A 16,199-nucleotide genomic window follows, 5' to 3' on the forward strand; every position below is an offset into this window, starting at 1 on the left:
ATAAAGCAGGTGATTATAACAGTCTTAGACATCAACTTGCGGAAGTTTCGTGGAGGGAGGAATTGGAAGGCCGGGATATCATTAGTGCTTTCGAAATTGTGAAGGAATATTTGTTAGCAGCAATGGTAAGCTGTATTCCACGAGTGAAGAAGGGGACACAATTTGGAGTAAAGTGGATGACAAACAATATTAAACAGGAACTGCATGCGAAAAAGAGGCTATGAAAGAGATATAAGGAAACAGGTGAAGAGCAGATACATGAAGAATATAAGACACAAGCCAGGAGAGTGATTAGTATGGTAAGGAAGGCGAAACTGGTATATGACAAAAGATTGGCCCTTAGATCCAAGGAAAATCCTAGGGAATTTTTTAGTTGTAGCCAGTAGGAGGAGAAATGACTGTGAAGAATGACATTGTGAGATAAAAATGGGAATAGAGTGACTGATGCAGAGGACATAGTTCAATGAACATTCAATGGAATTGTTCAATGAATTGTAGTATTTCGTCCTGGAGGAGTCAATTTGAATACTAGAGGGATAGGGCAGGTTCAAGGTTTAGAGGTGCAGGAGGAGAGTGTGTTCCACATACTGAGTACTCTGGATGTCAGTAAAGCTGTGGGACTGGATGGTATTTCACGACGAGTTTTGAGAGAATGTGCTAAGGAACTGACAGGGCTTTTGACCTGGCTTTTCAATGAAAGTCTGGCTGCTGGAAAGGTGCCCGTGGAATGGAAGGAAGGTAAGATAGTGCCATTGCATAAGGGCAGTAGCAGACTGGAAGTGTCTAATTATAGGCCAGTTCGTGTGTCATAAGTAATTAGTAAGATCTTGGAGAAAGTAGTGAGGGACCATATACAGCATTGGGCAGATGAGGGTAATGTTATCAGTGAGAGTCAACATGGATTTGTGAAGGGGTGCTCTTGTTTTAGCAATATGCTAGCCTTTTATGATCAAGTTACAAGCGCATTAGATGAGGGAAAGGCATATACAGCCATTTTCCTAGACTTAGCAAAGGCATTTGACAGGGTGCCACATAAGCTGATATTCAAGTTGCAGCATTGGTCAACTGGATTCAGGATTGGCTGTCCGATAGGTATCAGAGAGTTGTGTATGGTGGAGCAATATCAAAGAGGCAGAAGATTACAAGTGGAGTTCCACAGGGCTCAATACTGGGACCTATATTGTTTAACCTTTATATCAATGACATTGTCCATGGATTGCAAGGGGATATTCAGTTGTTTGTGGGTGATGCGAAGTTGGGAAGGATTATTAGTAATAGTGCAGATGTGATAGCCCTGCAAGAGGATTTGAATAAGCTAGATAGATGGGCAAATGAATGGGGGTATCGGTTTAATGCAACAAAATGTAATGTCTTGAGGTTTGGAAAACATCGATGGGACACTGCATAATCTATGGGAGGAGTTAAACTGGAGGAAGTAGGGGAGACAAGAGATCTGGGGTTGATGATTGATAAAAACCTGAAATTTAGGGGACATATTGCAAAAGTAGCGAAGGTAACATAGAGGATTACTGCAATAATGAGAAGGACACCGACTTGCAGAGATAAAATGGTTATCATTCCGTTGTATAAGACTCTGATCAGACCACACTTAGACTATTGTTCTCAGATCTGGTGTGCAGGATTTGAAGGGGATAAATTAACTGTGGAAAGGGTACAAAGACGAATAACAAAGATGGTGTCAGGACTATACAATGTTAGTTATGAGGATCGGCTGAGGGGGTGTGGACTGCAGAGTTTGGTGGATAGAAGAAGGAAAGGTGAAATTATTGACTTTTAAACTGTTGAGAGGTAGTTACAGGGTTGACACTGGGGAGTTTTTTTCACTTGGTTGAACAGCAGGAAGGGGTCATGACAAGGGGCCATCCCTGGAAGTTACGAAAGGAAACTGTGAGAAAGAGGGTGGGGAGTGGGTTTCTTTGCATGGAGGGTGGTTTAACCATGGAATGCATTGCCTGATGGAGTAGTGAGAGCAAGAACGGTCAATACATTTAAGGAGTGGTATGATAGACTTTGTGTTTCCTAGGAGGGACCTCCCTCGATGAGTCTTGATAGACTTGTGTTTCTTAAAAAGGACCTCCCACGATGAGTCTTTTGACTCCAAGGAGACCTGAATAATAATACTAATACTAAGGCACTTCTTACTGTATTTATCCACTTATATCTTGTTCTTCCTCTGGGTCTTTTTTTCCCTGTAATTCTGAAAAAAAAAGTTTGTTTTGCTAACCTTTCCATTCTGTTTAAGTGACTGTGCCACCTGAGATTAGTCTGCTAACACATTCCTGAATGCTGATATCCTCATTTTTAATATGATGCTGACACTGATGCCATCTGTTCACTCCCTTAATCTTTCTCAGAACTCTCATATCTGCAGCCTCCAATCTTTGTTACATGGAAACAAGAAATTTTATTTCTAACCCAACTTTTATATCTTGGATTCTAGCCCAGCTCTCAAATCCTAGCTATATTTCTAACATAGCTCTCTCAAATCTCGGCATTTAATTTCTAACCCAGCTTTTGAATCTCAGCTCTCAGAACCATGTGTTAAAATTGGTTTGAATACAGTTTTATACAGCTAGTTTAGTGCTCTGACTAATTTCTCTCTTATTCCATATAAATTTATTCAGTTGATCTCCACCCATACCAGTTTTGCTAATTCTTTTAACAAAACATAATGTCGTTCTAAAATTTGGTGAATTTTTTGTTTACTTTAATTTTTATTTTTATTTTATTGATTTCCATACACAAAAGGCTGAAAATCTGCAGTACATTATCACCACAATGGGCCACAATTTTTTTATTTCCTTGTATAAGACCAAACATGGAACATTTTTTTCTAAGCCACTTGCCTCAAATAAGAAGGGCACCACTGTGCTGCTTAATTTGCCTCATAGCAGGCAATGAAATCTTTTGTATTTTTTATCGACTGCTATCTACAAAAGGCTGAAAACCCATAGTACATTTGCATGGTGAATGGGTTATAGTATTTTTTAAATTTCTCATTTTATTTTTGTTGCATTTTTTATTTATTTTTTTATATAATCTGGAAACCCTACCACTCAAGCCAAACAAGGAATAACTTTTTTTCTAAGTCAGTTCAAGCCTACAATATTTTGAGCAGCAGTCTCATAACAGGAAAACAGAATTCATTTGCACCCTAAAGACAAACCACAGACATCCATGCCACAGCAGGATTTAAATATGTAGCATGCATGTTGAAGAGTGAGTGGCTCTGACTAACAAAATTGTAATTTGCAATATTATTATTACTATTATTTCAGTCTTCTACCAGAATACATAAGTCCATCAAGGATGGTGAAAGCATTAACTCACAATTACTTTAAAGAAGTGCTCTAGACTGAATGAAAAACCTTCAAAGAAAAAAAAAAAAAAAAAAAATATATATATATATATATATATATATATAAATTAAAGATGCCAAGAAATTATATTCTTGGTTTAATCCTTTATCCAAGTGTAAGCAAACAAAGTTTGCATGTGAATTAACTTCACGATTGGACTACTTGCTGGGATACTAAGGCAGACAACTTCAAGTTACCTGCCTTAGTATCCCATAATGCAAAGCACATATCCTTATTGACCGTTCGCATAATGGTTAGCATTATACATGTCTGTAAGGATATGTGCTTTGCATTATGGGATACTAAGGCAGGAAACGTGAAGTCATTAACCTCTATATACAGGTACCTTGTTCTACCACTTCCCTCCATTCTATTAAAGATTTTTTTTCCACATTAACCTTCAACTTAAATGTCTCAATAACATCCTCTCTCTTCCTCCTTTCACAAGGCTTTGCAAACTACATTCCCTCAATCAGTCCTCATATCCCACATCACAAAAACCAGGTACAAAATTAGTTCAACTCTGGACCCTTTCCAACATATCCTCATCACCAGGAACCTCTGATCTCTGAACTTCAGTTCCGTGTCTGCCACTACTCCAAGGTCTTTTACCTCAACTATCTCCAAAATTTCTCCACCGAGTATATACTTCGCATCCTATTCTTGACTACAAAATTGCAGCACCTTACACTTGGCAACATTGAATTGACAGTTCCATACTCTTGCCCACTCATAAAATCTATTCAAGTCCCCCCTGTAAGGCCACAACATCTACTCGATTTCTCGTCACTCTCGCCAGGTTTGCATCATCTGCAAAGAGTTGTATATCACCAGTTAAATCTATCCTGATATCATTAATATACAAATTAAATAACAATGGCCCCTAAACTGACCCCTGCAACACACCACTAGTGACTTTCCTTTTTCGAGATAGTGCCTCCACATACACAACTTTCTGATACCTATTCACCTCAATAGTCTATCATCCAATCGCATCTGCTTCAGTTTAGTAACCAACTTGTGGTGTGGCAAACTATCAAAAGCCTTTGCAAAATCTAAATATATTACTGTATATGCATCTCCCTTGTCCAATACATTCATCATCTTGTTATAATACATAAACAACTTTGTAAAACATGACCTACCTTTAACAAACACATGCTGACAAGCACAATGTTATCAACCCACTTTTGTATCCTATATCTCAACAACCTCTCCATTACCTTAACTACAATTCCAGATATACAGATTGGCCTATAATTTGTTGCCTTAGTATTATCACCAACTTTGTGAAGTGCAACAATTCTGCCTTGCTTCCACTCCTTTGGGATGTGCTGTTGCAAGACTTGTTAACAGATAGGTCAAGGCTGATGTCATCGGGTCCTATTGCTTTACTGACATTTAGCTAATTTAACTCCTCATATACCTCTTGCTCACACACCATTAAGTCTTCTCTCATTTCATTCTCTACACTTGAGATTCTGTTTCACACTGAGGATGAAACACTCTGATGAACTGCTCAATGAACACCTTGACTACATCCTCTGCAATCTCCTACTTTAATCCCTTAACAGAATCATAATCATTCTTTCTTTTACTTGCCCACATATCAAAAAAACTCATGAGGGTTTTTCTTGGCCTGATTTCCTAATTTCTGCTCATACTGCACTTTAGCTGTCCTTAGCAACCGAGTCAGTCACTCTCCTGGCCTGCTCTTTATACTCTTCATGCAACTGATCATTACCATTATTCATCTTGTGCTGCCTCCAAAGTGCCTTCTTCTTCCTGATTTCATCCATTTTACATCTAACTTTATTCATCCTTTTGATCTTCAGAATGCATTCAGACATTGATGCTGTTATGTATTTATTTGTCAGTTCCCAAGCAGCATTTATTTCCATACCTCTTAACTCCTCATTCAATTCCACTGCTATAGCTCCAAGCTGTCCCCTAAGCTTGACATTATTATTATTATTATTATTAGTTCCACATATATCCTTTCCTCACAGAAGTCTTCATATGGTTAGCCACAACCCCTGCAATCACTTCATGATCACTCTCACCAACTGGAGGGAAGTGAAACAACACTCAATTACATCCTCTGATGAAATGATCAGATCTAAAACTCTCAATCCTTGCATGACCTGCTTTTACTGCCTGAGATAATTGTCTTTCTAGAACTCGAGAAATTCATTTTCTTTATTCCCAAATACTATCTCTTCATTCCAATCTATCATAATTAAATTCATGCATAATAATCATCCTTTTTGTTTATACATTTCATCACCACATTCCCTGGCCTACAGCAACAGCCAACTAAACATCTCTTCTTGTCAAATTCTATCACATACAACACTGGGTCAAAACCAATGCCACTATTTTCCTCTTTCATGTCTACCTTATGTAGACATAATCCTCTTACTATCATCAGCAGCATTTCCCCCCACCTCCCCACCCTTTTATCCTTGCAAAAAAAGACAGTATCCTTCCATTTCTATTCCCATTAAGATATCATCTTCATTCAACCATATTTCATTTATTCCCAAATGGGGTGAATACACTCAATAAGTGAAACAATTTCATCTCCTTTATTTCTGATACTCCTGGCATTTGTAAATAAACACAGCAGTTCACTTTTAGATCTATAACCAGTCCTAAGTGAGCCACTTGTTGGTTGTGATTTTTCCCACCACACCTGTCCTTATCCAATCACCTTTATTACCACTTACCACACATATATCCGCTGAGTCTCAACTATCCCACTTGCATCCCAATCTATTCCATTTCTATATTGATCATCCCCATACATACATTCACTACTAGTCCCAATAACCACTCCCATCTCTCTGTTCCTATTGCATTCCCATTCTCTCATCTCTCATTCTACTGCTGTTTCCATTGCCAAGCACTTGTCTCTTCCATATCACTCACCGCATCTTTCACTTCACCTCTTACCTCTGATCTCTTGCTTGCATCACACACACTGCACTTCCATCTAGCAACAGTTTCTCCAGTTCACTCACTCCAAAGCTATTCATTCAAATGCAGTCTGTCATGCCTGTATAATTCCATTCTTTCTTCAAATATATGCCATACATCCACAAACTGCACTTTATTCTCACACAGCTTTGCTAATATTCCATTCATGATTCTGACTCTCTCAACCATTTCAATAATCTCCTGATATCCACTCTTACATTCTGCTTATTTCCACTTAAATCATTTGTCTCCAGAACCACCACTTCTCTTGCATGTTTCCTCCTCATGTCCAAAGCATGAATTATCTTGCTCATGCTCCTTCCTGGATAGCAGACCATATGGACATTAACCATTAATCATTAACCAATCCTCTAACAATGGAATCTCCATACACTGCTATTCACGAATCTCTCACCACCTCTTTTATCCTTTTTCTTTCATTCTATTACACGGTTTCATTTTTTATCCACTAAATGTCTAATATCACTGCATATTCCTCATTTCATTTTACATTTTGAATAATTGGTTTATCAAATCTTGCATTCCAATTAATTTCACTCTGTGTCAAACTCATAGTCCCACTACCTCTCATTCTGTTGCGCCTTACTTCTGTTTTCTCATATTTAAAAATTATACAAAAGTACAACATTTTTCAGCAAGAATTTTTCTTTCCTTCTCTGAATGAAATATATATATATATATTTTTTTTAATGCTACTTACCTAGTTTTAAACCTAAAGCACTATTATCAATATCTCTAAGATCCCACATAGCGACTTCTTTCAAATTACATTCAAACGAAAAATCTACTTCAATTATTTTTATTTCATAAATATGCAGCTGATTGTTTGATGTTATAACAGCAATCCTATAGATTCCACTGATACAGAAGTCTTCCTGCCATGCAAATCTATATAAAAATAAATAAAGCAAAAATAAATAAATAAATAAAAATAAAAAATAAGGCTGAACTACTTGAAAAATAACAACTGCTTATGATTAAATAAAAAATTCATCCACCTGAAAATATGCTGAGTGTTTCCTTTGATGTAACATGAATCAATACAACTTACAGCATACTGAGTAATATCAGATGTGTCTGTGTTTCTTTTTCTTATGACTGAAGCATAACTAGTCAGAGTAGTAGTTTAGAATATCACAGCCTTGAAGTATTGGTATCTTAAAACTGTTTCAAGTTTATCCATCTAGATATTTACTGGATAGAAGCTCCCCAATAGTGGCAGCTGTAATTCAGTGCTAGCATTGTTACCATCAATTGTTTATTTTATTTTATTTTTTTTTCAGTTTGATTGGGTAGCTGCTACTAGTTTATTATTTGGTTCTACAATGGGTTATAAAACTATGGATTTATGTCTCATGTAGAACTAAATTCAGTTCTCAAATATACTGTGAGTTTCACCAGATCTTGCAAAAATTGCAAATGGGTTGCTCTCACTTTTGCTATAATTGCTTTCTCTCATTTAATTAAAAAGTTACCTATGTTAGATTTAATAATGTTTAATAAATTTTAAAATTTTATTGCAAAAAAAGCAAAAGAAACAAAATTTGTGGATTACATATAACCTAAAAACAAACCAGACATGGAATTTGCAAAAAACTCAACAAAAACAACTGCTCTATTAAAAGGGAGAAACTGCACACACATATGCCAGCCTTATGATGTCAACATAAATGTTCAAGTGTACAGTTTTGTTTAAAATTATACAAAAGTACAACATTTTTCAGCAAGAATTTTTCTTTCCTTCTCTGAATGAAATATATATATATTTTTTAAATGCTACTTACCTAGTTTTAAACTTAAAGCACTATTATCAATATCTCTAAGATCCCACATAGAGACTTCTTTCAAATTACATTCAAATGAAAAATCTACTTCAATTATTTTTATCTAGTTATCAATCAGGGCAATGAATACTGTAACAGAAACAAAAAAAGGTTTAAAAACCATAGGTGTAAGATGAGATGCTAGCTGTGTGGAATTTGTGTGCACATGCCTGTAATCGCTAAGCTGTAACGAATATTCTTTCATTGCAATAAAATTTTGGTGAGATCAATCACTTTGTTTTTTTTTTCAAAATCACTTTTGTAGTTTTTTAGTTGTATGACTTGAAAACTGACAATAATGATACTCTAGATGTCTGGAGTAATTACTTAGAAAGACTGCTAAATGGAATAAGCAGTGAAAACACAGTGGTAAAAAAATACTCAAAAGGAATGCAATATAATAACCTGAGGTAAAAAAGCCATCAAAAACCTGAAATGTTGAAAGGGCAGCTGAAGTCGATGAAATTTAACCAGAAATGCTGGAATATAGAAAATAACGTAAGAAACATTTAGTATAAGGAATAGAAGGTTCAAGAGTTTTGGATTTGGTTCTTAGATCAGAGGACCTGATTGTAACTGAAATGTCATTCCTTCCCCAGTCAGAGAGACAGTGACCATGTAGTCTGGACTTGGAAATGAACAGACACTGAGAAATATCAAGAAGAAAGGAATTTACGTGATTTATAAAGGAGGTGATTATAATAATCACAAAAATCAGCTTGAAGCAGTTTCATGGGTGGAAGAATTGGATGGACAAGATATCAAGTGGGAACTAGTGAAGAAATATTTCTTAGCAGCAATGAAAAGTAGTATACCTTGAATGAAAAAGAGAACAAGATTTGGAATAAGTGGATGACTAATAATAACAAATGGGAACTGCAGATGAAAAAAATGTTATGGAAAAGTATAAGAAGAGGGGTGAAGAGCAGTTGATGAGGAATATAAGACTCAGGCCAGAAAAGTTACTATAATGGGAGGGAAGGCAAAATTTGAATATGAGAAGAGATTAACTCTGAGATCAAGAAAAATGCAAAGGAATTCTTTCATTATGTGGCCAGAAGGAGGAAAAATGATTATGGAAGAATTACATTGTTAGATGAAAATGGGAGTAAAGTGACTGATGCAAAGGACATAGTAGAGTTGCTTAATGATCACTTTATTGGGGTATTTCATCCTAGAAAAGAAGGTTTTATTACTAGAGGGATGGGAAGGGTTCGAGGTTTGGTAGTGCAAGAGGAGTGTGCGTTATAAATATACTAAATACTCTAGATGGCAATGGAAGTGGATGGGATTAAAATTTTGCTTTGTCAAAAGCCTTAGCAAAATCCAAAAGTATTATAGTGTATCCATTCTCACTGTCTAACTCAACAGTAACATTATTATAAAATGACTTTCCCTTAGCGAACCCATGTTGTTCATTGCAACATACAGATTCCCTGTCAACCCATTTTGTTCATACAGAAATGGGTTGACAGAGAATTTGATACTGATAGGTCTATAGTTCTTTGCACCACCCTTAATATGTTCTACAATCCTCTCTCTCTCTGATGTGTGTGCATCCACAGGGTATTGAGGCCACTTAAATCCCCCATTACAAGTATAGGGATTGACAACTGTAATATGAGCTCATCAAAGTTGTCCTGGGATATATCTGCACCAGGTGGTAAATAGATAAACATCATAATCAGCAATCCTACTGAAGACAAATGACAACCTATATTCATGCTGGAATGACGACTGCTTCCTGAGTAATTCCATCTTATCATGTCCTTATAGATGATGATGATCATCATGCGTATCAAGGATTTAGGCCTAGCATGGCCTGTTCTGGCCTAAGAGGTCATCGTTGAATCGTTTAAGAGGACGTCCTGGTTTTCTTTTTCCTTATAGATGATAACATTATATAAAATCTTAGCAAGGCAAGTATGGGAAAGATAATAAATTATCAAATGTAATGTAGGATCTTCTATAGTAAAAATGTATATGATGATAGCTTGCTTCCCAATAGCCAGGACATGCAAAAACCACATGACCCAGTGGGCAGTAAGTTGTTGATATCACCTTACTTGCTGCCATGGGAAAGATTTTTTTTTTCTTTTTAATGGCACAAAGACATCAAGAATCATACTGTGCCAGGACACAGGTCACAGTAGTACATATGATAATTAATTGGTTAGTAGGACAATCACAAAAATCCATGCCCTTAGTGGGCTGAAGAGTGGATAATACACTGACCACTCGGCCAACCAGGCCAGCACACATGGAAGAATTGAAATCATTATGCAGATTTTTTTTTAATTGAAGCTGCTTCAGGTTATTTTTTTTTAGATATTTTCTTAGTAGAGTTCCTTAAAGTGAGTTTGTCGTAATGTTATTTTTATTGCTTTCTTGTTTACTGTTGTGGCATAATTTTTGTGGATTTTTCTTCTTTTTTTTTTCTTCTATACTTTGTGTGTGTGTTAAATCAGAAAATGAAGTTTATTTTTTTATGATGAATGTGGTGCTAGACGTTAATGTGTCTTTTTGAGGTGGGGTCAGGTGTGTGTGTTTTGAAGTGGCAGGCAGGGCGAGTGGGTACACTGTTTCTTTGAGGTGAAAGAAGGTGCAAACATACACACATTATGTGAGATCTCAAGGCCTGCAGACCAGGTGTTTAGTTCTTGGTGCCAATCTTTCTGGTATTGATTTTTTTCATATTCTTGGGTGTTTTTTTTGTGTTTGTTTGTTTTAGGGATGGTGACTTGTTCCTTTCACTGACTTTAAATAGGTTAGCTCTTTGAGGCTTGGTGACTTTGCCCACCAGCTCAAAATTAACAACCCAACGCAACCTGTTCTCCACCTCAAAAATAACACAACCAGCCACCCTATCTGTCACTTCAAAAAACACAACCAGCAACCCTACCTGTCACCTCAAAAAACACAGCAACCCACGGCTCACCTCAAAAATGTCCAGGTTTGGACATTTTTGAGGTGAGCCGTGGGTTGCTCAAAAACACGCTACCATAAACACCTTCCCCACAAAACATTCTCAATGTCTTATTACTATGCATATGAAAGTCTTGATATGATGTTTGTCATGTTTGGTCTCTTGCTCGCTTTTATAAGTGAATATGCTGTTTTTTCTATTTTATCTTTGTTTATTTTTTTGAATGCATTTTTTAATGATGTGTTGTTTTTATTATTTGCTTATGTGTGTAATGTGTCATTTTTCATTCATTGTACTTGGTTTATGTTTTTGAAATTGGATATTTTCCAAATATCCCACATAATGGCTTCCAGTCTTCCATATGGTGGTCACTTGAGTGAAGTCACATCTGGTGACTTCACTAACATACTGCCCGCTAGGCCAAGTGATTTTGCTTATTTCTCAGCTATCAGCAAGTATAAGCCATTGTGCTTTTGGTAAAAGCACAATGGCTTATACTTCTGCAGGAAAGCCCTGATATCACTTATGCTTTGCAGAGTCCATGACAATTCCAATGAAAGAATGCATTATTTATTTTTGGTAGACTGATTTGGCTTCCAATGTTATGAGATTATTTTTTTATTGGTTTTGAATTTTTCTTTTTTTAAGGAATTGTGGATGGCCAGTATTCATTTCTTCTTCCTCAGGAAAAATAACCAAGAAGTCAAATTAAACTCTGTCCTGGATGTGGGTATTTGAATATTTTTGGATTCCTCTATAGGCACTGAGGAATTTTATCTATTAATATGTTGAGAGGCCTTGATTCGCTGATGTTCTTGATCCATTATTTCTCTAACTCTAGGGATTTTGTGTAGTGCAAGTCATTTCTGATGTTTTCAGGAGTTTTGAAAGAAGAGGATGAGAAGTTGGTTTGGTGTGTTTTGAGGTGAACAGTATATGCATGTTGATCAGCAACTTCCCTCTAATCATGTTTGTACATGATTAGAGGGAAGTGAATGAATGGTTGTGGCCAGTAAAGTGGAACAGCATCCATGGAAATACCTATAGAAAAACCAAGTATCTATGAGAAAGCAAACAGAGGGGTCAGAGAGGTGAACAGCTCTCTTCTGGATACAATCAAACATACTGAGAGAAATTTTTGGTGTGCCACCCCTTATGTAAAAATAATATTCTAAGATTGAGCAGATTTGGGATTTATAACTTGTTAGGAGTTAAGCTGAAGAGATGTAATGTTTTGAATGAAAAAGAAAACTAAGCTTCGTGGTGGCTGGAGATTTGACATGTGTTTATTCCACTGTAGACTGAATATGAAAGTCAGCTCAAGAAGAGGAAACTACTGATCTTGGTCAGTGAGCAAAATGTCATCAAAAGTGATAGAGAATAAGGCATGGTCTTTCTTCTAGGGAAATAAGGTGGGAATGGGTTTTGATAGCATAAAAATTTACAAAATCATCTTAACCAAACTTGAGAGTAGCCAGAAGACAGGTGTGTTTAAGACATTAGCCATAGAAGAACTTGAAGCTTGAGTCATCTGAATACTAAAAGACAACGTGAATGAAGAATAGGAATAGTGTAACATAAATAAAGCTATGAACAGGTTTGAATAGCAGAGATAGGAGAGGAGATCCTTGGATATCACAAATAACAGAAGGGAAATGGTAGCAGGGAAAGAAGATCAAGGACAACCGCATTAGATTTTCTCTGAATGTTTTCATGGTCTGTGTCCAAAGGGGGTTACAGTTAGCAAAGATGTAGTGAGAAGGGGGGAATCAATTAGTAATCATTAATTTAATCTCTAAGTAATCACATTTAGTACTGTGCAAGTAAAGGATTAGATTATTATATTAAATTGACCACTAGGTGGTGAGGAGAGTGCAGTGTTCATCGAGATCACTGTGAAGATAAGTTCAAATTTTAAACCTGTGTGTGGCAATAGCAATAAATAGTTATTTAACTAATGTTGTATAACAGCTGTGATCAGTAGGCAGTTCAATGTAGCTAAAGTTTTGTATTTATTAAATTTCTTTGTGTTTCTTGTGTGCAGATTTGATCGTGAGTAAAATGGCAGTGAAATGTAAGATGGTGCAAAAGACGAATGCGAGAGGCATGGATTTTTCAAGAATAGTGAGATGTCATGAAGGCAGTATGCAGGCTTATATATTCGATACCAGTTAGTATGTCTGATTCTGTTAGCCAGGGTAGGAGTCAAATGGTCTCACTAATGCCTACAATCGGAGGTCCCAACATATTGACTAAGGCAACAAACTCTATCCCTTTGTTTCTGATACTCCTAGCATTCGTGTACAGACATAATAATCTACCTGAATGGTCTTTGGTATACTCTTGTCTGCAGTCTGCATGACAATAGTATACAAAATGACATGGACAACTGCTCTCTAAATTATCTTGTCCATCCAGAGTCACAATTCCAGTTTCTGGTGTACTAAGACTTTCATTAGCATGCAAATTTTATTTCTAGATTATTTCTTTATAGTTTGTAGAACAGAACCAAAAGTGATAGATGATGCAGTGGAACATATTGCATTAATTTTGCTTCATGCACAGACTGTAATAGCATTTTACCATATATAAAAATTAATTCACTCTTGACCAGATTGATTAGGACGTTGCAAGTATCATATTCTTTTAGCCAATATACAGGATTGCCACAATGCAAGAGATAAGACTATATTGCTTTTAATCATGTTAGCTATGTAAAACATGATGTTTTGTATGGGGATTTGATTATTAGGTGTGGTAAACAAGAAGATGTACAAAGTTTGTTTTCCTGGAGGTAAAATGAATAGAGTGATTAAGGCATTGGATATGAGGAATAAGCAAGCAAAATAGTTGGTAGTGATAATACGGACGAATGACTTGACTGGGAAGAAAGCACATGTAAGATTGGATATCAGGAGGCTGTTGAGAAGAATAAAAGATAATAACTGTGATAGGAAAGGTAATAATTGTGTTGCCCAAGTATGACAGTGATGAATTGAGGCAGAGAGCAAAGATTGCGAATGAGATGTTAGCAGAAATGTGTGAGGAGAAAGGAGCGTGATTTGTTAATGTGTGGAATGAGCTTGAAGGATGAATCAGACCACCCTCATTATGTCTAAATGTATTCCAAGGGTCAGAAGGTTAAATAAGGTAAGCGTGAAATGGATAATTATGCATGTGATCCAGAGGAAAAAGGCATTATGGAGGGAACATGAGAGGAACAGTTGACATGGCTTGAGAAGCTACAAGGAAAGAATGTCAGTAGTGCTGACCATGCTGCCCACTATAGAGTATTGCATCCCTATCCACCCACTGTTGCATTTTACCTTTCACCAACTTTTCCAATACTTTAACAACCACTCCTGGTATATTAATTGGTTTGTAGTTTGCTACCTCTGTCTTGGAGCCATCTTTATGCCATGATACCATCTTACCCTCTTTGCACTTCCTCGGAACCCTGCCAGAGCTGAGACGTAGGTTGAACAACTTTGTCAGAGGCAGTGACAATTCTCTGTGCCTCAGTTGTCTTTTTTTAGGGCCATTGCTGTTTAACCTGTATGTTAATGATATTGAGGAAGATTTCAATATGGATATCCAGTTGTTTGCAGATGAGACAAAGTTGGGACAAAAAATTAACAGAACACCACATGGAAACTATTAGAAAAACTGGAGAGGATGGTAATGGATATGAGACTAGTACCATAGATAGAGGGTAAAACCATATACGGTATATGGTAGAATGGAGTCTACGAGAAGGATGGTGACTAGTGGGGGTGGGGTACCTCAGGATTTAGTACTAGGGCCTATTCTTTAATTTGTATATCAGTGACACTGGAAAAGATTTAAGAGGAGATATTCAGTTGTTTGCTGTTGATGCAAAACTGGGGTGAACAATACTTGATAAAGGTGATGTAGATATCCATCCTGCAGGATGATTTAAATAAATTGGCATTGTGGGCAAAGGATAATGATTGTTAATTTAAAGTAGCAAAATTTAAGCTTATGCACTTCGGGTTGAAAAGGTTGCATAAGGTGTATTGTATTTATGTACTGAATTAGAGGAAATTGATGAGGCTAGGGACTTGGGGATATGGTGGACAACGAGTTGAAGTTCAGAAGGCATATTGCAAAAGTTGGTAAAATAGCTCAAAGGATTACTTGAATGTTGAAAAACAAGCTAACAAGTAAAGATAAGGAGTTATTATCCCTTTTTTATAAGGCTATGATTATTCAACCACATCTCGACTACTGCACATAGATATGGTCACCTAGGTTTCTTCTGGACCAGCAGGTGGTAGAGAGGATTCAGATAGAAGTGATCAAGATAGTAACAGGTCTATGTAATATTCCCTATGAGGATAGGATGAAGGTTTGTGGGTTACAGAGTTTAGTTGATAGGCAGAAAAGAGAGGACATGATAAACACTTTTAAGATATTACAGGGGTTTAACCACGCTACCGGCCAGGATGTATATATACGTCCAAGTTACCATGGATGCAAAGTGCATATTAAAATTGTAATACCATTGATATTACATTGAAATATATAATGGATACGAAGCGTATGAGGATGCGTATGTGATCCATAATGGCCGGTAAGGTGGTTAATAAAATTGATGAAAATGAAAATTTTCAATATAGGACAAATAGTCAGAGAACTAGGGACCATCTCTGGAAGTTGTGTAAGACTATGGTTAGTAGGGATGTGCAGACAATATTTTTTTGCGTGGAGAGTGGTGGGTAGAATGGATTGCCAGAATTGGTTGCGAGTTCCTTGATGGTGAATGGATTAAAGGAAAGGTATGATAGGATTTGTCTGTATAATGTAATATTTCATATTAGGTATTTAATTAGAGTTTCCCACAATGAGTCTCTGGACTCCATAGAGATGCCGTAAGATAATAACAATTACTGCAATAAGTTGATAGTCAAACTAGAGCACATGGAGTTGGATAATAGACTAGTGCACTGGATTGGAGATTGGTTATCTGATAGGTATCAGAAGTTGTGTATGAGGAGGAAATATCCCAGAAGAGGAAAGTCACTAGTGGTGTGCCTTAGGGGTCTTTCT

General features: G+C 36.6%; 1 protein-coding gene across 3 annotated transcripts in view; it reads right to left on the reverse strand.

Annotated features, from left to right (window-relative positions):
* The window catches only part of LOC150098264 (spatacsin), an 891,110-nt gene that overhangs the window by 861,989 nt on the left and 12,922 nt on the right, over positions 1 to 16,199 (reverse strand). For all 3 annotated transcript variants that reach the window (XM_090406151.1, XM_090406152.1, XM_090406153.1), the window contains exon 2: positions 7,081 to 7,268. In XM_090406151.1, the coding sequence (XP_090262277.1) occupies positions 7,081 to 7,268 (188 nt within the window). The remainder of the gene's footprint in view (positions 1 to 7,080; positions 7,269 to 16,199) is intronic.

The sequence above is a fragment of the Typopeltis vanoorti genome, chromosome 16, assembly GCF_054136105.1.
Source record: "Typopeltis vanoorti isolate ZY-2024b chromosome 16, IOZ_Tvanoo_1.0, whole genome shotgun sequence".
Taxonomy (NCBI): Eukaryota; Metazoa; Arthropoda; class Arachnida; order Uropygi; family Thelyphonidae; genus Typopeltis; species Typopeltis vanoorti.